The following is a 23,428-nucleotide window of genomic DNA, read 5'->3' on the forward strand; positions in this document are numbered from 1 at the left end:
CATCGCTCCACACTGTAATTAGGATTTATAAACATTTTGCTTCCTCCAATAGGAACCTTATTAAAAGCCTCATTGGCACAATTACATTGTTTGAGATTAAAAAAAATAAATGCTGCTCCTGAGAAAGGGGGCCGATCTTTGATTTAAAACTGTGCAAGGAACCTTCCCAATGTTCTCTACAAGCCAGAATTTTTTTAAATTTTTTTGCATCATTTAATATTTGCCTAGTATCATCAGTATTTTAAGATATAAAAAGCAAGGAATATGTTATTCAGGCTTGGCTTTTTTATGACACCAAACTCTTATATTATAATATATACCGTATTTTCCGGCGTATAAGACGACTTTCTAAACCCTGAAAATCTTCTCAAAAGTTGGGGGTCGTCTTATACGCCCAGTCGTCTTATACGCCAGAAAATATGGCCGAGCCGGCCACATGTTTCCCCAGGCCAGGCCGGGCCGGGCGGCAGTCATGGCAGGTGTGGCGGCCGGTGGGAGCATTGCACCCCACGAAGCCAAGCCGGCCATATGTCTCCCCAGGCCGGGCCGGGCGGCAGTCATGGCTGGGCTGGCGGCCAGCGGGGGCATCGCACCTCAGGAAGCCGAGCCGGCCACATGTCACCCCGGGCCGGGCGGCAGTCAGGCATGAAGCTCGCCTGGCTGCCGCAGGGCTCTCCGCCACCCGGCCCCATCGGTGGTGCCTTCCTCGGCCACTTTTGGGGAGCTGCCGGCGCCCTCGGTGCTGCAGGAGAAGACCTTGGGCTGCGAGGGCGGCGGGGCTGGCGGCAATCAGGACCCCCCTCGTCCCCACAGCGGCACTCCCCGTTGCAGCCGCGGCCGCCCATGGTGCACCCAGCCTTGGCGCCCTCCTCTTGCGACGGCAAAGTGGCTGAGGATGCGGCGGGAGCGGCGGCCAGGTCAGGGGTGGTGGCGGTGACCCCGACGAAGCTGCAGTGTCCACTGCCAGAGCCGCTGCCTCCCGTCCGCTGCTGGAGCCGCTGCCTCCTCGCCCGTTCGGCGGCCGGGAGCTGTTGCCTCCCGTCCTGCTCCCCCTCCCTGCCCGTTCGGCGCCATCTGCCTTTCATTCTCTCTCTCTCTCTCTCCTAACCTGGAGGGAGAGGGAGAGAGAGAAAGAGAGAAAGAGAAGAGAAAGAGGAAAGAGAAAGAGAAGAGAGAGAGAGAGAGAAAGAGGAAAGAAAGAGAAGAGAAAGAGAGAAAGAGAAAGAGGGAAAGAGAAAGAGGAAAGAGAAAGAGAGGAAAGAGAGAGAAAGTTAGAGGAAAGAGACAGGAAGAGAAAGAGAAAGAGACAGAGAAAGACAGAGGAAAGAGAGAGAGAAAGTTAGGGGAAAGTGAAAGAGAAGAGAGAGGAAAGAGAGAAAGAGGAAAGAGAAAGAGAGGAAAGAGAGAGAAAGAGAAGAGAGAGGAAAGAAAAAGAGATAAAGAGGGAGAGGAAAGAGGTAGGAGGAGAGAAAAGAGAAAAAGAGGAAAGGGAGAGAAGGAGAGGAAAGAGAGAGAGAAAGAGAGGAAAGAGAGAAAGAAAGAGGGGAGAGGAAAGAGAAAAAAGATTGAGAAAAGAGAGGAAAGAGAGAAAGGAAAAAGAAGAGAAAGAGGAAAGAGAGGAAAGAGAAAGAGGAAAGAGGAAAGAGAGAGACAGAGAAAGAGAGAGGAAAGAGAGAGAAAGTTAGAGGAAAGAGAGAAAGAGGAAAAAGAAAGAGAGAGGAAAGAAAGGAAAGAGGAAAGAGACAGAGACAGAGAGAGACCCTTTTGACATCTAAAATGAAGATAACACTGCATATATCCTTTTTCACCTTTATTTTATATATACACACACAAACATACACACACACACACATATCATAAAGGTAAAAAAGGATATATGCAGTCTTATCTTCATTTTAGATATCAAAAGGGTTTTGCGGCTCCCAGTGTTTTGTTTTTGGTGGGAAACGTGTCCAAGTGGCTCTTTGAGTGTTTTGGGTTGCCTACCCCTGATATAGCCCAAACTCTATATTTTAACTGGAAAAGTTGGGGGTCGTCTTATATGCCCAGTCGTCTTATACGCCGGAAAATACGGTATGTTTTTGAAATAATCAGATGCCTTAAATTTATTTGCTATGCAAAGTGAATTAATTCAGACATAGTTAAAAGCTTTTTTCCATATGGAAAAAAGAGTTTATATTAATAAAGCTTCCAGTCTTGAAAAGGTCTATATAAAAAGAGAGGCGAGTTGGTTGGAAATGCCATATTGTTTTAAAGCATATTCGTTAAATGTACCATTACCCATCATTGGCTGGACTATTATGGGTATAAATAATATCTATTCTTCCAATAACACTGGAGTGCATTATATTTATTATCAAGTGATAATAAGAAAGCAGGAAAATAACTTTTCATTGTAGTTCATTACAGAATAATTTTCTTATCCACATTGCTTGATTTTGGTGGTCTTCAGAATGAGATTGGGATTATCCAAGTGAGAATGAATGTGGGGAAAAAATCACTCAATATATAAGAAATAGAATAAAAGAACAAAGAAACACTTGGATATAATGAATGAAATGCAATCAGGATTTTTAGGAAAGAGGAATCAGAAAGCAAAGAGATGTAGCACTTACATTCGCATGTTGCTGGTCTTGTTGATAATTACAGATTTCCCAGTCTGATCCACATTGTGATCCATGCCAAAGTAGGCCGCCACTCTGTGCACCAGCATTCGCTGATACGATGACATCTGGGGGAACTTTTTATAATGATTACTGGAACAAAATGTCAAAGGGCTCAATATGATGCCGCCTCTGACATGATGGAATAATAGCAGTCCACTTTTTAAACATATGTAAAATCACACAGACTTTATGCTGAATTCTCTAATGCCAAGAATGGACATCTTACTGATTTTGCTACTTCTATTCATTTATTTCAACTCATTTTCCAGTCATTCCAACAGTCTGTTAGTTTATGCCAACTTGGGATAATTTGGGCAAATAGGGATATTGTAAATTTAGTAACAAGAAGGCACCCAAATGAGTAACAAAAGTTTTGATTATAATTTGAACATATCTCAAAATTTGACCTTTGGAATTAATGGTAATGGCATACAAATGAAAAATTTGTTTTTGATATAATTTATTATGTCATACCTCAAAAGCACTTAAGGAAGTGTAAAAGTTGTTGTCCTAATACCTCAACAACTACTCTTGGTAGGTAGGTAGCCATTGAGTCTGGATTCTTTAGTAATTACAGTGTAATTTCAAAGCCAAATAAAATTGCTTTCTCTATCTATTAGCAAAAGTACAGAGATCTGAAGGATCCTTTTGGCTTATGACATTTGAACTTACGCCAGAGAACCTAAAAGGTGCTTACATACTGGTTCCAAAGTTCCAACAGTCATCACCCCAACATAGTCACATTTTGGGCACTTAACCACTGGTTGGCATTTACAACATTTTGTGGTCATGTGACTATGATTTATGATATTTTTTGCCGAAAACCGTAATTTATTCCTGCTTTTCAGCAAAAATGCCCCATATTAAACAATGAGTTCACTTAACTACTGCAGCAATTGATTGTTGACTGTATGTTAACAACTGCTGCATAAAAGACAAGTCACACAATGACCTTCTTTACAACTGTCACAACTTACGACAATAATGGGAAGCCTCAATTATTTTTATAAAGATGAGGACCAGCTATAATTAAGCCAGTATATACCAATTAAGGAATATATAGCATTCCCTTTACTGTACAATGATAAACAAATATTAATAATGATATTCTCAGGAATACAATAGAATTGCTTTAAGAATATATTTCTGACATGTTTCAAGCAAAAGATGTCACAAAACAAGAAACAAATACTGAAAACAAACTTACCTCTCATCACTAATAAAATCAATGATTTCCTGCTCCATTTTTAATAATATCATTCTATCCCTGTTAATAAAAGGAAAATAAATATTTCAGAATTGAAACTGAGAACAGAAAAACAGGCAGCAATATTTGAAATATTTCTGACATTAGACCAAAGAAATTCAAAGTGAGTTCTATTTATGAACAGTGCAAATACGTTTAAGTTTTTCTCCTAATGAAAGGATTCATTACATTTCCTATTCAAAGAAAGGAATTCAGGTATAGTATTCTTAGGATAGGTTGGAAATAAGAATGTAGATTTTTTTGGTATTTTACACAGGTATTTTACACAGATAGTAGTGTGCATTCTATTATTATCTTTGTATTTCAAAAAATAAGAGTGTCTAACAAGGCACTAATCTTAATAATTATAATTTCTATCAATCTCTGATTTCAGTATAGCTATATCCTTTAGGTTATACTATTCAGAGGAGAGGGTAGTTATTGTTCTAAGACTGTTCTCTACAATTAAGTCTACCATCATTATGTTTAAATGTCAACAATCACAACACACAAAATTTGCTTTTGGGAGATTAACAATAAAGACTGTTTCCAATTCACTTAATCATTCCAGCCAAACTGACATTGTTCACTGAAAAAACAAAAATATTTTGGTTCAAGACAACTGCAGTATTCATGAACATTCTATATCAGGACAGACAATAAATGTCAGAATCTTCACTGTCATGAAAAGATAAAAATAAAAATGGAGAACTTTGTTCTGTGAAATGCTTTGAGGTTAGAGATCTGAAGTAAAAGTTCCTACTCAACTAGTCACCCTTTACCTGCTTAATGACATTATTATTCTCCTTATGAAGATTTACTTTCTCTGAGCATGCTTTTCTCCAGACAAACTAGCTTTTCAAACAGACAAATGTCAGGGTGATCTGTAACCCTACCTGGTGGATGATAGGTAGTGGAACTTATCTGTAATCTTTTCCCTTATGTGATATATCTCTATTTCATTCTGTATTTATTTTTTAAATAATGCTTTAAATATGAATGCCACTATGAGTCTTTAGATTTGGCACTGAATGAAATATAGTATATGATTCCACGAGAGCTCTTCCACTAACAAAAGAACTATTCCATTTAAAAACATGATTCTCACATAGTGAAAAAAAATCTTGCAATGGAGAAATTACCCCCAAATCTGGAGATATTATTTCTATTTATCCTGAGTTTTTCCAAAGCTTTATTGCCCACCAGAAGTTATAAGTTAAACCTAGATATTTCCTCTATGTTACTATTCATATTGTAACAAAATTCCTGAATTAATGTTCAATTACATTACTATAAATTTTACTCTAACTTTCCCATGGAAAGTGATTTATTTATTTTGCACTTATTTCCACTGAACCCTTCATGATTACTTTGATTTTTAAGATATTCATATAACATGCAAAAACATGAGAGTTTCTCATGAAAAAAAAAACTGGAAACCATCAAATATTGCACACACTGTGTATTGCAAGCTGGTTTCAGATCTTCCTCGAAGCACTGGGCTGCAAAAATATAATCCAAAGAACAAAAGAGCCCTGATGAGAAGGAAGGTAAATGTTACAACACATATTTGACACTTACGCTATAAAACCTGTGTTCTCCTGCTCTTTCTGTGTAAGGTATAGGATGGCATCTCTTTTATGTCCGGCAGACAATTTTCAATATTTACATTTTGATAAGAGCTATTTTTTTCTGAGTATAACTCGCACAATTAGCTATATTTGACAAGTATTGCATATTTTTGAGCTATAAAAGTTTAGAAATCTTTGTTTGTGTGTTCTCTTATGTGCATGCATGCATGTAAATGGCCAAATTTTGATCAAGAATGGCTAAATTTTGATAAAAGTAGGTTACAAGCCTTATAGTATATACTAATGATGTAGGTTTTTAAACAATTTTTAACACAGGCATTATTTCCCATATCACGAATATCACATTTTCTAGAAAGCTATGTTCTATACCTCCAAATTGCTAAGAGCCAAGCTATGGAAAAGAGGGAGAGAGAAACTTGGGACTTACCGGGGATTATTCTTTAATGTGTTAACCAGAAATTCATGCAAATCTATGCCTGTTGAATCTGTATATTCTTGGCTGCAGTCTGAAAAAACATATATTACTAATAGTTTCATTTTTAAAAAGTGAAAATAACTTTATTCCATCACATGGAATAAAGTTTCTTTCGCTCCAGTTGTCTTCTGAGGTGCCTAATTTATGAAACTTCTATCTTACATTAATAACATTCTAATAGAACAGGAGCTTAATTATAAGCACCAAGCACAACTAAATATTCATATACAGTATTATGCTTTTAAAAAACTGAAAATAAATAAGTAATGGGCATATCTTGAATTCTGAAGATCTGCATTTGCTTGAGCAAATGTAAAAGGAATGGATGAGTCAAACAAAAAAAGAAGACAGAATAACAAACAAAAACTAGCTTTGGATTTGTTTGCATATTACACTATTCCAAAACTGCTGGTATACACTATTGGATTATTAATGGCTGGAGAACAGAGAAACAAACCGTGGAAACTCTCTCCATGATTTGTTCATTGGACAGTCATATCACCTTTCCCCAAAACAACTGTGAAAGCAGGAATTAAGAAGCTAGCTATGTGGCATGATTCTGTCTCCATATTGTTAGAAAAAGAAAACAAACCTGTTAGTTGGCTACTTCAACAAACAAATCATGAAAAGAAATTGTGTGCTGTAAGTGGAACCTAACATAAATGACAGCTATGGCAATAGTGCATTACTCATTTACCATTAAATTCTACTATCCTAGGTTTTTGTCAGGACCAATACTGTGTGTGTGTATATGTGTACACATTTGGCTATGTTTACCTGACTGGATCCAAGATATATTAGAATAGCTAAAGAATTTCTGCAAAAATAGAATATCTAGAGAACTCAGTAGTTTTTACTTAGAAAAGAATTCTGAATATACAGTATATTAAAATAAAATAGCAATAGCACTTAGACTTATACACTGCTTCACAGTAAACTGCTTTACAGCCCTCTCTAAGCAGTTTACAGAGTCAGTATATTGCCCCATCAGAAGGGTGGAAGGCTGAGTCAATCTTGAGTGGGTGAGAATTGAACTGCCGAATTGCTGGCAGCCGGCAGTCACCAGAAGTAGCCTGCAGTACTGCATTATAACCACTGCGCCACCACAGTTTATATATGAAAGATAGGGTGTTTTGATTCTGCCAATCAACTAAATTGATTTTATTTTCCTGAAATTATCTATGAAATGTGTATTCTTTGAGCAAATCCATAAAGAACTCCAGAATTTAGAATGTAAGCATTATGTTTAAAAGTTATGTAGCCTGTATTCCATACCTAGTTAGATTGTCATGAAAGAAAAAAGTTTGCGTATCATAATAATATCCTAGAAGGCAATAAGGTGAACAAATGTGCAGTAAATGACAAAAATGCATATAGATTCTAATTAGTTATGTTATAAATTACTACTGTAGAGATTCAGTGTATTTATTTAAATTGAACGGTCGGCACATGTGTGCTAGATTGAAATGAAAATTTCATTCAGAAGGCCTATGAATGACACATCATTTGTTAGGACTCAGATAATCTTATGTACTATTTATTTCTATGGAATTTTTCTACTGAAAATTATCAAAGTAGAGCATGAATTTATGCCATCAATAACATGCAAATTGAAAATATAATCATAATCTTTTAAAAAATGAAGATGAAATAAAATATTAAGGACAATTTATAAAGACAACTAAAAGAGCTGAGTTTTAACACATTTCTTTTTAACTGCAGCTATCACAACCCAACACATTTTAGCCGAAAGCATAGCAAGGTCTGAATGAAGGACACTCCAAAAATCTGGGATTTAAGTTTTTTTTCTTGGACACATAAAAAAATCAGAGGATAAATTCACTGCAATTAGAAAATATTTTGGATAGTCACCTCTACATTATTTTTTATATTTTACATATGTGACATTTATAATAATTAATTACAATTATAAGTGTACTATGTATGAAAAATCTAAAATCAAGAAATTAATTGTCAAGAAAGAATTGGCAACGCTTTTGTTAAATAAGTGACAATCCATGCACAACAAACTATTATTGCAACAGTATGTTCCTATGCTGGAGCACATTCAACAATGGGTAAAAAAGTTTACAAGCACAGGGTATAGTTTTGTCTAAGCAGCAACTCAGTGTGTACTCTTCCTTCATTCCACACTATCCCTACCCTATTTCAATTTATCTCCTTAACACTATTCATGGATTTCAGTATCAGGTTGAAAATATGTAGCTAGGATATAAAATGCATTGACCTACAAATAATTCTTTCTCTTATACTATTGCTAATGCAGCTGAGCCATATGCATATTATTTTTATGAACAAAATTACATATGTTTTCAGTTTTGATGTGCAATACAGCAGCATCTCTATAGGGTGGGAAAGAGAAGGAAGACAATGCAAAAACTGTGGTCCACTATGGCTGATCTCAAAAAACGTTTGGGAGAGATGAATGTATTCCTTAGACCAGAACAAATTCTTCCTCTTTATGTAATTGTTTAAATCTCTTTATATGGCTGTATATATTGTCAGAATTATTATGACTTTGAAAGTTTAAGGTATCCTTTCAGCATGTATTTCAGCCCAGTCCAGTTTTGAGAGTTGTAAAGACAGTTTGTTTTGTATATCACATTTTTTCTATAATAAATATATAAACTATACATATACCCACAAACAAGTACAGAATATAAAAAATAAAAACTAATTCAAATACAGACAAGAGCAAATACAAACATTCAAAATGTCTCCATGTGACTATAATAAATGACTAAATAATGACTTAAATACTTTTGTTCACCTTTTGATAATATTCTTATCTTGGTTTTTTCACTGTTTCTATCTTTTTCTTTGTTTTTATCCTTCTCTTTTTCTTTCTCAGAGTCATCTTTACTAGATTTATCCTCTTCTCGTAGGCTGGGGAAACTTGAAAGCTGTAGTTGTATTGATTCCTGTTGAAAAAAATATAATAATTTAGGGCCAGATTCAGGAAAACTGGCATGGCTTCCCAAATGCATAGGAAATTGCAAGCTTAGAAAAGCTGGAGCCAAACAGTATTTGATATACTTAATCTTAAGAAAAGATAATGTATTCTTAGAAATAATTTTAGTTGGTTGGATAGTATCACTGAGTATCATAATTTAGTCTATATTATTGAGTTTCAGAATTTAGTTCAAAAATATTAACATATAATTCTTAATTTGCTTGCAGTATATGGATTCAATAAGAATCATTTTAAATTAAATGCTAAATAAAAGCATAAAGGTACTATTCTTAGGATGCTAATTATGATTTTTTTAATATTACAATTACATTGAAATCAGTAGAATTCATCTCAATGCAAATTGGTTGAAAAATTTAATGGAAACATAGACAGTATTAAGTTTCTCTAAAATACAGTGTGACATTTTAAATAAAGTGTATTTGTACTTAAAATTAGGAATGTAACAATCAGAATTTGACAATATTCAAATGTATGGTTAATTTCATTTTATACCAGGAGTTATTAATATGTTGTTTCTTGAAAAAATCCTATTTTATATCTAAAACTAATGCTACATAAATGAAAAAAAAATCCAAATTATGCCTACTTATTGATTAAAATATAACACGAATGTCTGCAGTGATCCTAAAGGTTTCTCAAGTATTTAGCCTGCTTTCAGTTACATGTGCTTTGGAGCAGTGTCACAGAAGCTCTGTGCTAATTTATTTGTATTAGAAATGCTTGAAGATTTACTTGAAGTTGTATTAACTTGAACCAAATGTGCTTTTTGTTAAGTAATTAACTTATAATATGGTATAAGTATTTTACAAATACTTACAAATTTAATCTATGCTCAATTTTTTTCTTTTGAAAGTATTTTTATATTATGCATATTTGCTGCCTATGAAGACAATCTAATACGTGACTGTGGGCTAAGACTCACTGAAATGGGATTAATGGAACTTAATGGAAAAAGTTTTAATTGACTTTGACATCTTCAGTTGTTTATGCTGAAGTCAAAGTGATTCCTAAGTGCACTTGCTGTTTTACAAAAAAATGGGAGAAAAGACAGACTTTACAAACAGTTAAATACAAACATATAAGCATACTGCACTGTATATTTTCTATGTCATACATATAACATAACATCGCTATATATTCATTACATTGGAAATAAACACACAGGAAAGCTGCAGAGTCGTGGAAAAATCTGGTATTTGTTTCTTATATTTGTTTTTTATTGACTTTTTTAATCGCAAAATTACAACGTTGATAAGTACATTCATACAAGTTAGATGTAGCGAACACAAAATGTTGAATTGCAGTAGTACACTAATAAATCAATATAACAACATTAGAGGCAACATTCCTTTTAAAATAAGGACAGTGTGAGATCAGGTAAACTTTTATGATCAAGTAATACAGGAAAACAAGGTTTTTCCTACATAGGAAAATCAAGGCAAATTTTCAAATATAATACAAACATCAGGTTTGTAGTACAATCCATACTCTATAGTTCTGGCAATGTACCATACATTCTCTGATAACTTAGACTCTGTGCTTTGTAAACAGTTAGGTAAACTAATGAGGAAAAATTCAACTTAACTTTAAAAATAATCAATTTTTCATTGATGTAACTCTTCCAAGTTCCTTTAATTAATTAAAAGAATAAAATACTGGCCTAGCTTTTCTATGCAAAGTCCATCAGTCTTTAAACCAAGTAGTATAACTAATTAACTAATTAGTTAACTAATTAATATATGAAATCAATTATCCTCAATATGCAGGCTTTGGTAGTAGAATATATTTAATCCTTGCATCCTTAATTATAGGGTGACATGTCATGGTGAGTCAAACAGTCATAGGGACCATAAGAAATGGCACTGGAGCAATATAGAAAAGATGCCTGCTTCCAAACTTGCTAGTCCCTACAGAATTCTTTTTTTTTTCATTTGTAGAGAGTACATCAGAAACTGTCATGCAACATTTAGTACAATCTGATATATTTATATATTTCTCCTTTCAGATTCCATTTGAAATGATAGAAAATACAAATAAAATGCAGAACAAAAGCCATACATTTATAATAATGCAAGTTGAGCCAAATATTAGAATTGTTTTTAAAGTAACTACCCACAATTTGATAAAATAATCTATTGATTGTTATACTGCATAAATGTCATCTTAGAGCAGCAAGAGAATGTATAAAATCCCCACAGCTTATTAAGATATGGGACAGTGAATTCTGGTCATTCAAAAAACAAACAGACAGAGAAAAAAAGACCTCTCCAGAGAAAAGTCCAGAGAAGAAGTGAATTTAAGTCATTTCAAGTTAATAGAGGAAACTTTTAAAAAGTACACTTAACTGTGATTTGATTTTTGTGCTAAAAGTTTAGCATTCATTTCCTCTTTCCTCTCCCTCTCTAGGGCTGATCTCATTCTTCAATTAATATCTGAATCTTCAAGTAAAATTGTTGAGAAAAATAACTTTCTTTCAAGTAAGAAATAATTTCTTTTGGTTTCTGTGTTTGTTAAATTTATTTTTTAAGCAAATAGAAATGTAAGCTTTTTGCAATAGGCGCTAAAAGAAAAATGGACAAATTCTGAAATATATTGTTTTTACTTAATTCATACAATACTACTACAGACTCATAAAATACATATTTTGCAATATTGGAAGATTGGCTCCCGAAATCAGAAAAAATAAACCATCTGGAATACAATGCAGTTTTTTTTATAGATAAGTTATTTATAGGATCAAAAACTGAGCTGTAACTATAAACTAAAACATGGGAACCAATATGAAGATTTTGTATGACTTAGAAGCCAGAGTGATTCAATCCTATATCTGGTGTATCCTTAAAAGAGATAGCCTTAGAGAAAATAACAATTGTAACTTTTTGAGGTTTTTTTTTTAAAAAATAATTAATCTGAATTCTTTTGAATTCCTTTCCATTTGTTGAAATTTTCAGGGGCTCTGGAAAAAAAGAGCAAATAACACCCTGTGATATACTGTTGATCTAATCATGTATATCAAAGAAACACACTAAAAACGTTAAAAATAAAATATGCTCATGTGAAAAGCCAGTTTGATTTCCCCCAAATTAAAATTTTCTTTTACAATTATACACTGTTATCATGCACAGGAAAAGGAAAGTTATTCATGCAGCTTAGAAAAGTTTTAGATACCTGATTGTCAGTGTCTGATTCAAAACGAGGAGACGATTCTTCACAAACAGCAAGGCTTCGTACCAGTTTCCCCTTTCCTCCTGACTGAAATAGAGAAGTAAAGTAATTTCTAAACAAATAATATAATAGCATGTACATACCTCTTTGTATTCGTACATGCATGTATAGCTGATAAATGAAATTTTTAGCAATAAAAACTAAAAAAGAGATAAGCTGGTATGCAAAGAATAAACTGTTCAGTTGCCCTAAGAATAATGGATCAGTAATTGAAATTAGGATATCTGAAAACTATATCAGTACTTTTGAAAAAGTTGATTAAAATGCAATGCAAACTTTCATCAAAAAATTGGATCTTCAAAACCATGATACTTATCTGCAACAAATTAATTGATATATTTAGGTGGCTTAAATGAAATATACCAGTCCTTAAAATAAGAAAGTATAGTTTAACTGTCTCTTTCCATCTTTAAAAACTAGACATCTATAAGCATGAAAACATGAAATTTGGCAAGAGAAGGAAAAATAAGTATATTTTTTTCTTTAAATAGCAGAAACACACAAACCAATTCATTAAAAGACCAGCAAACTGAACTGAGGCAAAATTTAAAAAAAATTAAATTAAAACGAAAGTTAAATTAAACAAAAATTATAAACTTTCACCACCAGCCGTGAGATGTAAATTTTCATCCCAAGTCAACTTATCACAGTTCTGAGCACCCAGACAAAAACTCTACCTTGGGTCTCTTTTTCTGCTGGTTCTGGTTAACACTTCGTAACTGTGAAAAGCAAGTGACAACATATTCACATGTATTAGTAGAAAATATGCATAATAGAAATAATAGCACTTTATATGGTAGCTATTAAATAATTTGCCCTTATCTCAGTCATTGATGCTATTAATGCATAAGGATTTCCATTTCTATGTGTTTGCAATTTTTTTTATAAGGGTCCAGATTAAAGAAAAGTTTCTGTGTGTAATTTTCATCCTACTTCTTTCTTATTATGTATGTTAGTGAATATTAGCAAATCACCACATACTAATTAGCATTCACCACATACTAATATTTGAAAATGAACAAAAAGAGTAACTAAAATTTTAATAGAATATAACATCTAATAAAATTAAAATGAGAAAAGGAAGACAGCTTTATTAGAAAATATATGCCAATTCTTATTACCTGGTCTGATTTGCCATATTCCTCTTTTTCATCTGCTTCTGAGCTTTCTGTTTTATTAAGAACACAATTCTCTGACTGAGAGAGAGCCGAGTCTAACTCATTTCCAGCTTCTTCTAGTTTATCTTGCTCAGACATTCTCAGAAATTTAAAGAAAAAGTTTTGATGACCTAAAATGTCAAGTCATAAACAGACAACATACAGGTAGAAATGTATATCACTTTATTCCCATTTTATTGTATACTACAGCCCAACAGAATTCAGTACAATTCACACAGTAATGGACCGAAGAATTCTAGGTGAAGGCTAAAGAATTTAAAAATTAACAAGTAGCTTAGATTAACTGAAGTAATCATAATAAAGAATAGAAAAGTGAAGATGTTGCTATTTCTCTTCCCTCATCGTTCATACAAGATGTAAATTTTGCAACTTGCAAAATTTACACACGTGGAAGAACAGTTTTACCAGGAAGATGTTGCTACAAAGTAAGGTAGCCTATACACTTTTATATTAAATAATTAATCTCTTTTGAAAAAGAAAAGGAATTGGCACACACGTACCATTCAATCATCCCTATGTGCACACATATGAAAGAAAGAGAGAGAGAGAGAGAGAGAGAGAGAGAGAGAGAGAGAGAGAGAGAGAGAGAGAGAGAGAGAGAGAGAGAGAGAGAGAGAGAGAGAGAGAGAGAGAGAGAGAGAGAGAGAGAACTCTGAAGAAATAATGACTAAATAAAAACATTAATTCTCCACTTGGCATTAAAAATCTCACAGTCTTCACTGATAGGCATTAAACTGACAGCTCCACTATAGAATTCGAAAGCTCTTTCCAAACCCCATCTCATTCTCTCATACTGTTAAAATCTTCCCAGAAACTCTTGGCAGATGGCTCTCATGAAGATCTTAAAAGCAAGGCTTTGCTCTCATTTCACAACAGTCATTTGCACAGAATCTTAGCACAGCTTTTAAAATTAAAAATATTCATAAAATACCACTCTGGTACCTCCCTACTGATTGGTTGTCAAATATATCTCATGAATAATTTAGTACTTTTTGTTCTTCCCACCATGGTTTAAAGAAAAAAAATGATAAGAAGGAAAATATACTGGAGAAAGACAATATGTTCTTAACAAATTTTACTATTTGCCCTACTCCCAATATAATGATAGTTATTTGATAGATATAAATTTAATTGTGTTTCTTTTATAGACATTAATTCATACTGAAGAGATGCCTCCAATCTTTGTTTTGGTTTATTTTAAAACAAAATATATACCATAGAGTGGTCAGAAATTCAGAAAATTGATCATGATTTTGTAAAACTGAGGACTAAGAGGACTACCGGTAAGGGCACTTTTCCTTTCAAGTTTTGCGATTCTCTTTGTATGAACAGAGGGGCAAAATAGCAATGATTGAAAATGTAAATTTCTAACAATCAACAAGTTGTCATTTTGTTAGCATATTTTTTGGGGGTGGGATAATAACCTCTCTCCACAATTAATAAGCATTTATATCTGGAAATTGATACACAGTTTCTTTCTTACAATTTTAAATATAACTAACATGAATTCTACTAATTGTAGAATCTGGTATGTACTCTAGCAATTATATTCATGCAAAACCCAGCATGGATATTAATACAAGTATACATATAGACAAAATATGCTCCCATTAGGTAGATAACAAAGATATGATTTACCTTCAGTAATAACTCTTGATACTTTCCTCTCAGTTTCTGTTGCTCCTCACTGGTTAAATCCACACAAGTGATCAAAGACAATGCGAATCCCATGACCCCATTAACAGTACAGGATGCCAGTTTCCATGCTGTTCCTTTATAGAATTTGACAGATTACTGTCATCAACCTGGCAAGAAAGAAAAAAAGGACAAAGAGTAAATACCAATAATAAGAGTTATAATCACAGTTAAAATTAAAAGATAAAATAAAGATACCAGATTTCTAACCCTAATGACCAGCTTCAAGCAAATCACTTTCACAGCTTGATCCAGCTCCACCTGTCTCAAAAACTGTGTGTTTCTTCTCTAATGAAGGCTAGAGCCGGCTGTTCAACTCATAACAGCTCCTACGCACGAGCTAAAATTAACAATTGCAGATTATGTGCCAAAGATTACTCACTTCAATTTTAACCTTTTTAGTGAATTATAACACTTTGTACTAAAAAAAGTATTTTATGTTTGCTTCAATGGAAATCAATATTGTCCTTAAAGAAAAGAAGGAATGCTATCTGCTCTGTAAATGAAGCTACAAACTCAAATTGTTCTCAAAGAACAACAAACACTGATTTCAATAATACAAATTGCTGATTTAATAAGCTCAAAACACTGGAACAGTTCAAAGGAATTAATAGTTCTAAAAATGGAAATGAGAAAAAAAATATAAGGATGTAAAAAAAAAAAAGATTACTGCAGGAGAGACAGAAACATCCTAGATATTTGGCTAAAATATGTGAGGGATTTAGAAATAAATCAAAACTTATTAAAGTGCCAAAATACCATGATTATATTTTAGAGAACTTGATTTGGCAGTTGACTATTAACCCAGAGATGGACAAGTCTTCTGACAAATATGAGAACCTAAATTTAGCACCTGTAGCTTCTTAAACCAAACGTCTCTTTTCCCGGTATCATTTGGCATCTGCAGCAGCTTAATCTCAGAAAAAGAAGCAGCTGCTTTAAGGAGTGGCAGACAAGTTCACTTCTGCTTGTACCCCAAACAGTGTCCCAAGGGTGCTTCTCCAAAAGCTTGTTCAGTTCTTGGATGAAAAGTGAAACATTTTCAAAGAAAAAAACAAGAAAGTCCAATTGCCTTTGGGAAAAGCACCTTTGGGACAACCATGACCTGAATAATTAAGAATCTCCATCGACATTTATACCGTTTGTTATACTGAATCAGAATACTCCTATTAGCAACTGAAATTGCCATTCTAGCTTTGAAAAAATACATGGCATGTATCTATATAAAGCTACCATGCTATTAATTGTAACTTTTTTTCTCTTCCATTTAATCATTTCTAACCCTCAGGAACTACCATGGCAAAATTCTTTTCCAGAAGTGGTTTGCCACATTCTGACTACACCAATTCACAATCTCCCAGTTTCTATCTTGATGCTTTAACTACTATAGCTAACTGACTCTTAGTTGCAACTTATATTGTGAATTGCAGCATCCACAGGAATATGCCTCAGGCATATTCAATATATAATATATTCTATTTCTCCTCTTTTTTTAGATCTGGTGAGGTATAGCATATATCACAAGTCAGTCACTAGGGGATAATAGTGCTTCTCTCATTTCTACTTCTATTCTATTCTCAGTATTTCTTATGTAATAGCATTATTTTCTTACTAGTAAAAACTTATTAATAAAAACACAGTTATCCAAAAATATTCTTAAAGCAAATTGAATACAAACAATGGTAATAGTCAAAACACCTTAAGAAACCAATTATTACCAGATTAATTGAACGAGTAATGTATTCACCTAAAAACAATGCTAACTTTCAAAAAAAATGTGATAGTCATTATATATCTTCTAATAGACAACATAATGGATAGAGAACAATCATTATAAAACATATATTAATGGTTTCTAAATTAATCCAATGACATTTGCTTACCATCAATTAATAATTCATGAATATCTGAATGTGTTGCTTGAAAGCAGTGCAAAGATTATGATTTTTAAAAATCCTGGTTAAGCTGAAATAAATCTAATAAAAATGAAGGTTGAATGCATATTGAACCATCTAATAAACATAAAATATAATTAAATTTATGTAGTAAACGTTTTACTTTCTTACACTAATTTGTTTAAAAGCAATAAAAATTAGGCATATTAAAATGAATAGAATCCAGATATAGTATTTCTTTATGATCCAATTTTTGCTTCAACTTCAATTTCCCACTAACCATATTGCTAGACCAGGAAAATGCTGCTAACAATTCTCTTCTGATTATATAGCAACAACTACCATTAAAATGCATTGCAGTCATAACTACCCTATTTTATTGTAGGAAAGGAGTCCTATCAAGGTAATTCCATCAAGACAAGATTCAGGGATTCATTTTCTGAACTATTTCACAGAATGAATTCAAGAGTCATTCCGAGATGCTGAATTTACCACACTTCAAATTAATTCAGTTATATAAAGCATATAAAAATCCCTTTCATAAGATAACTAAGTCCAATTATACTTTAAATAAGATGCAACATGGTACAAACTTAAAGTACTTGAGCCTACATGCCATTCTCTTAAAATCAACACATTTTCTTCTAGGAACTCTACTTAGAACCAGGATATTAAATTGATGTCAGTTTGCATTTGGATACACACACACACACACACACACACAAATGTAAACCCAATCAAAATATGGCATTTCTGAATTAATGTAATTAATTTTATATTTATGAATTACCTATATCTAGAGTTTCATGTAATTTTCCTCTTGTGAACTGTTTTTCTGACTCTCAGTTATAGCTTCCTTTTATACAAGTAACAATATCGCTTTCCTTTTTGCAAATATGCAATACTATTTCAATGTGACTTTGAATCTATTACAAAGGTCAAAATCCAAACTCAACTTTGTATATATGATTACAAATTATTTTATTGTTTTTGATAATACTATTATTATATCTAATTATTTACAGATACTATAGTTAAATATTGCTAGGCATTATCTTTAATTTCATTGTAGAATCTTCTTAAAATAAAGCCCATATTATCTAATGCAATAATAACATACACTTAAAGTATATATAAATTATATGTAAATCCTAGGTTTTACAGCATTCCTGGCAGTGTGGATTTGATTTGAAATTAAGTTGATTTAAATCACGATTTACATCACTAGTAAAAAGGCTCGATTTAAATCATAATTTTTAAAGCGCAACTGTCATTTCTGTCCGGCAGTGGCTCCTCCTCTGACCCGCTGTTGACTCACCGACAGTCCATTCACTTTAATGAGATGGCTGGTGATACAACAGTGACACAACAAGGTGAGGGACGTGGCAGGCAGCGAGTGGATGCCCACTAACAGGCACTGCAATAATGGATCTGAAATGACAGGTGCTCTTTAAATGTAAGGACTCATTCTTGCTGGTAGTTAGAATCTTTAATATTATTATTTGCAAACAAAATGAAGGTTTCCTATTTAGAATAATAAGCTGTCAGGTTAGTAAAAACAGCGATATCAGAACTGATTTTAGTTAATAGGTTAATCACACATAATTGGAGAACTACTCAAATTCTTTTATTTAATTAAAACAATAACATTATATATTACATATTCTTGTATTTGCTTAAACATCAATGTTTAGTAACATTGATGTTTAAGCAAATGTAAGTGCACAAACCAAATATCCTTGAAAAAAACAAACAAAAGAACTTAAACTGAATATATCAGTTGGGTTCACATAAAAAAACATGGTCTTCTGCAGCTCACTCATTTTCATCTTTGTTCTCTTGTTTGTTCATGATCTGGAAAAGAAAAACAAGCTTTCCTATTTTATCAGGCCCCAGACGATTTTTCAATTTAGAGTGAACAAGAGAATATTCTTTCAACGCCAGCAGAAGAGGCCATTGCGGTTAAAAGTGAAATCATTACTTCAACACTTTCTGAATCCAAGTGCTTAAGTGACATCCACCAGTTCACTGGTGAAACTTTCTTTAAAACCTCATCAGCAAACATATATTTCTTGAATGGTTCCCTCTCAGCTCTGAAGTTCATTGTAGCTGGCACTAGAGATGGATGGTTGCTAGATAACCACGTCATGGCTAACTCCTCTTCTTCAACACTTAAGGTTTGACCCTAGTACCAGATATTGACAATGTTTGCGAGAAAATGAGATAGAGACAGTGCTTGTCCCATTCGCTTTTTTAAATCTTGTAATTTCTGCTTGTCATTGTGTAGTGGTTTTTAAGTGTTCACTCAGTTCCTTCCAAATTTCAACATTTTATTGCATCAGCAATAAAACAACTATTTTTCTGGATTTTAAAGCTTCAGAAACGGGTTTCAGGATGCTCAGTATATGTTCAACATTTCTCTTAAATCCAATGTTGAGGATTTTGGCTGTGATTTTGGCCATATATTTTTTCTTGATTTTGCTCACAAACGGTCGTCAGAATAATCCAGTTTTTATATATTGTTCAAAACAGTCCACTACAGAGTTCCATCTAACATCTTGTGGGAGTGTTAGCTTGGTTCCACCCATTATTTTCAGGGCCGATGTTGCAAAATGATTGTTACGGAAGTATTTAGAAATTTCAACAACATTACTTTTTAATTCTGGGACACAGAAATCTTTGGCTAGGAGGTGCATCAAATGAGTGTTACTACCATATGTTATTAGCATGGTAGTTTCTTCATGTTGTTCTAAATATCTTCTCATTTTGGACACATTTGTAGCTTTGTCTGTGACCAAACTATGTATTTGACATTTGAAATTTTTTTCGTATGTTATGGTAACTTTTGCTGCTACTTCTAAGTATGCTGCTGTGTGTGCATTTCCTGAAGTATCAATTGTTTCTGCAAGAAATACATTTCGTTTTGTTGTTATACAAGCATATACAATAGGATCATTGTGGACATTACTCCACCCATTAAGACTTAGGTGATAATTTTATCTTCTAGACTTGTTGCACATTGCATAATTTCTTCATCATATACTTTATCCAGCTGTTTCCCTGCAACATCTAATCTACTTGGTGGACTCTGTCCTAGTGTCAGTGACTGAATCATATTAACAAAGTTTGGGTTTTCAAGCAGATGGAAAGAAGAGTTTGTTGCATAAACAAACTGAACAATTTTTTCATCAATTAACTCTTTTTCTAATCTGCTTGTTTTTATCACAAACTTATTTATGGTGGTGGTTCCAGATGGTTTCTTTTTTCTTTTTTGGTGATATAGTGCAGATATGTGTAAATGATGCGACTGATGCACTATTCTGGAGAGATAACTCTGAAACTGTAGAACAGACATATCAAACTCATGATGTCACGTGATGTCGCGCGGCATATTGGAACTTTTTCCCCATTGCTGGCAATGGGGTGGGCATGGTTTCCTCTTGACGCGTCTACCCTGCGGGCCGGCAGTTTGACACCACTGCTGTAGAACAAGAGGATGGCAATTTAGAAAATGGATAGTTTCCAGAATCTTTTATAATGGTGGTGGTTTCACCTAAACAAAAAAGTCAATGTTGTTATTTTATTATTTAAACCATGTATGCTTGTTGTGAATTTCTCATTGTATTCACACACAGTACAGCCTAAAAAGGAATATTTGCATATTTCAACTCATTATTTCTTTTTTTGGCAACTGTATAAAAATGCACTGCCATGCAGTAACAATAGCAGATATATATTATTGCTTTAGCATAACAGCATGGCAGTCTAAAAAATATGGTGAAATAAAAATAGTTTACCAACCTGAAGGTCCTGCCTCCTCAAACAAGGTCTTTTTATCACAGTACTTCTCATGATGTTGTTTCATTTGGGCCACCAGGCCTTGCATTTCTTTGTTGCATTGCTTGCATTTTGCACACATAGGTAGCTTTACCCGTAGGTAGAGGAACTTCATTAAAATATTCCCAAACTGGGTCTCTTTTACGGCCTGCTGCCATTTTGCTCCTCAATGGAGGAAAATAAAGTACTTCAAGCTATGTGCAGAAAGATCACTAGGTTTATAAACTGCTTAGAGAGTTTCACTTTCATTTTTACTGCTTGCCCTTCCTCCTCACACTTAGAGCCTGGTACAGATGCATTTCTCTTCAAATAATCATAGTGTTTGTAGTGTACATAGATTTGCAAAATAATGGAATAAAGGAATACTCTATTAGTTCTAATAGGTAACTTTTCTTCACCTGGAAACTGACTTCATATGGGCTGTCTCTACTCTTCTTAAAACCATTAGATTACGATCAAGTCAAACAATTATTAAAGAATATGTTTTTTTTAAATACTGCAGTAAAAATTGGTATTGTTTTAAATACAATTTCAGTAAATTCTCAAAGGGAATACTTCAACACCACTTTCTAAAACTACTTGGACAAAATTTACTGTTGCTGCTGTTTGGAACATGGCTCAAGATCCCAAAACAAACAAACTCACTTGGAATTCCAGCAACAAAGTTTTATTCAAAATAAAGCATTTGCAAAGGCTTGGTGGACTGAAACACACACAGGAGTTCAGCCACACCTTAAAGAACTGTTTGACACATTTTTATATTCTACCTTCGATGCAGATTCCCCTCTCCCCTATCGCACTCAACGCCCCTTCCCTAATCATCCAATAGACTTTCCGGACTGCCTAAAACCACTGCCCTTCCCATGTTCCAGGAAGCCCCTTTATCCATATCCTATCTTTCACCATCTTTCTGTTAGCACAGTTCGTCTCCTATAGTTATTTCGATATTTCCTCTGCTTGCAATTTCAGTTAGCTAGCAATGCTTTTCACATTTATACCTGTCAATACTTAGATAAGATATATTATTATTTCTAATTTTTAGTTGGCTTCTGCTTCAACCTTTAGACTCATTAGAAATTTCTGAATAATACTTTATTCCTTTCACTACCAAGCTATACTAACATTTGCAAGAAAGTAGGTTTTTCCCGTAAATCTGCAACTATACTATTTTAATCGGTTAGATATGTTTTTCATGTAAAGAAAAGTGGCATTCTTTTAGGCATATGATCTGAAATTTTGATACAATATGTATCTGAAATAAAAGGTAATATTTTTGTAATGAATTTGATACAAAAATATCTTCATTGCTTCCAGTTACTACTTTAGTGATGCATGTGACACTAGTAGTATTGATCAAGGCAAAATCTAAAATGACCCCTCATAAATTAGAAAAACAAGTGTTTTCTTGGAAAAAAAACAATAACCAGCTAATTATTCTGATAAGCACACTGGAACTTTTCAACCAGAAATTCCTGGATGTAAGTATTCCTATTTTAAGCTTGAATTTATTAACTTGAAAAGCCATGATCATTTTAATGATTTAAAAGCTGTATTTAATTCGGCAGTAGTATGTAATTAGATATTCTTAAACAATTGAAAAATTAAGGTCAGCCCACTCCAAAAAGATATATGGAGGATAAATGAAATAAAGTTATGAATCCTCAATGAAATAGTGTGAAAAAATATTATATTTCAAAATTCTAAATTTTTGTTTGAGTTCTGGTATGGAAAGAAAATCTATTTTTTCTTTTCCATGACTGGAATGAGTATCCAGTAGTTCTTAGTCTGAAATTTCAAATTAATTAATGTGAATATTTCTGAACTATCAGTTGTCTTTCAGTACTAAAATGTGAAATATTGTTGAATGTCAACTGTTAAATACATATCAAGAGTGTTAAACAAACATTTGTCTCTTAACAAAGAAGTGTCTGATATTGGGACAAATTGCTGGTTCAAGTATTGGACAATCCTGCATGTTCTTCACCTTTACCCTATAGTTTCTGATGGGCTTTAAGATATAATTTAGGACATTCTGAATATAAAAATGTATATATTCAACAAGGGGCAAATAATTTCACCTGACTGGATCAAGAATTAAACATCATGTTTTCTAATCCTAGTTCCATCTTTTTTCTCCTGTTGTTTAACTTTTTTTTCCAGTTGTTTAGTAGAAGGCACATATATATTTCCAATTTTCATAAATTTTAACCTTCACACATCTCAGTTTTTGCACAAATACATTGATTCACTCTTGTTCATGGTTCTCTTTTGGGTGGACAAAACCTTCATGCAATTTAGCCTTCCTATTAATACACCGATTCAATTGGAAAGATATCTGATTTACTCAGTGCTTTTTTTCTATAAAAAAAAAAAAAAAAAAGGTACTGGAACTCACACACGTTATACAACTCGCCTTGCATACCCTACAAGGTTCCATCCCAAAAAGGTGCTGGAACTCCGTTCTGGATGTTCTATGAGAAAAAAAGCCCTGTATTTACTTCTTGCCAGATACATGAGATTAGTTTTCTCAATTAAAACTTCATAAAAATTTAGCATACTCTTTATGAAAATCGTCTACTGAATATTTGGTTGACATTTCTGAGGTAAGTGAAAACCTCCTTCAG

At 33.4% G+C, this 23,428-nt stretch overlaps 1 protein-coding gene across 1 annotated transcript in view; it reads right to left on the reverse strand.

Annotated features, from left to right (window-relative positions):
* Nucleotides 1-16,978, reverse strand: part of ARPP21 (cAMP regulated phosphoprotein 21) — a 95,330-nt gene extending 78,352 nt beyond the window's left edge. The window contains exons 1-9 of the mRNA XM_029285476.1: nt 16,956-16,978; nt 15,016-15,182; nt 13,321-13,487; nt 12,877-12,918; nt 12,143-12,226; nt 8,771-8,921; nt 5,932-6,010; nt 3,874-3,933; nt 2,616-2,756 (exon numbers count right to left, since the gene is read on the reverse strand). Of these exons, the coding sequence (XP_029141309.1) occupies nt 2,616-2,756; nt 3,874-3,933; nt 5,932-6,010; nt 8,771-8,921; nt 12,143-12,226; nt 12,877-12,918; nt 13,321-13,455 (692 nt within the window). The 5' untranslated portion in view covers nt 13,456-13,487; nt 15,016-15,182; nt 16,956-16,978. The remainder of the gene's footprint in view (nt 1-2,615; nt 2,757-3,873; nt 3,934-5,931; nt 6,011-8,770; nt 8,922-12,142; nt 12,227-12,876; nt 12,919-13,320; nt 13,488-15,015; nt 15,183-16,955) is intronic.
* Between the last annotated feature and the right edge of the window lie 6,450 nt (nt 16,979-23,428).

Source organism: Protobothrops mucrosquamatus, unplaced genomic scaffold (genome assembly GCF_001527695.2).
Source record: "Protobothrops mucrosquamatus isolate PMUCROS unplaced genomic scaffold, P.Mucros_1.0 scaffold_177, whole genome shotgun sequence".
Classification (NCBI taxonomy): Eukaryota; Metazoa; Chordata; class Lepidosauria; order Squamata; family Viperidae; genus Protobothrops; species Protobothrops mucrosquamatus.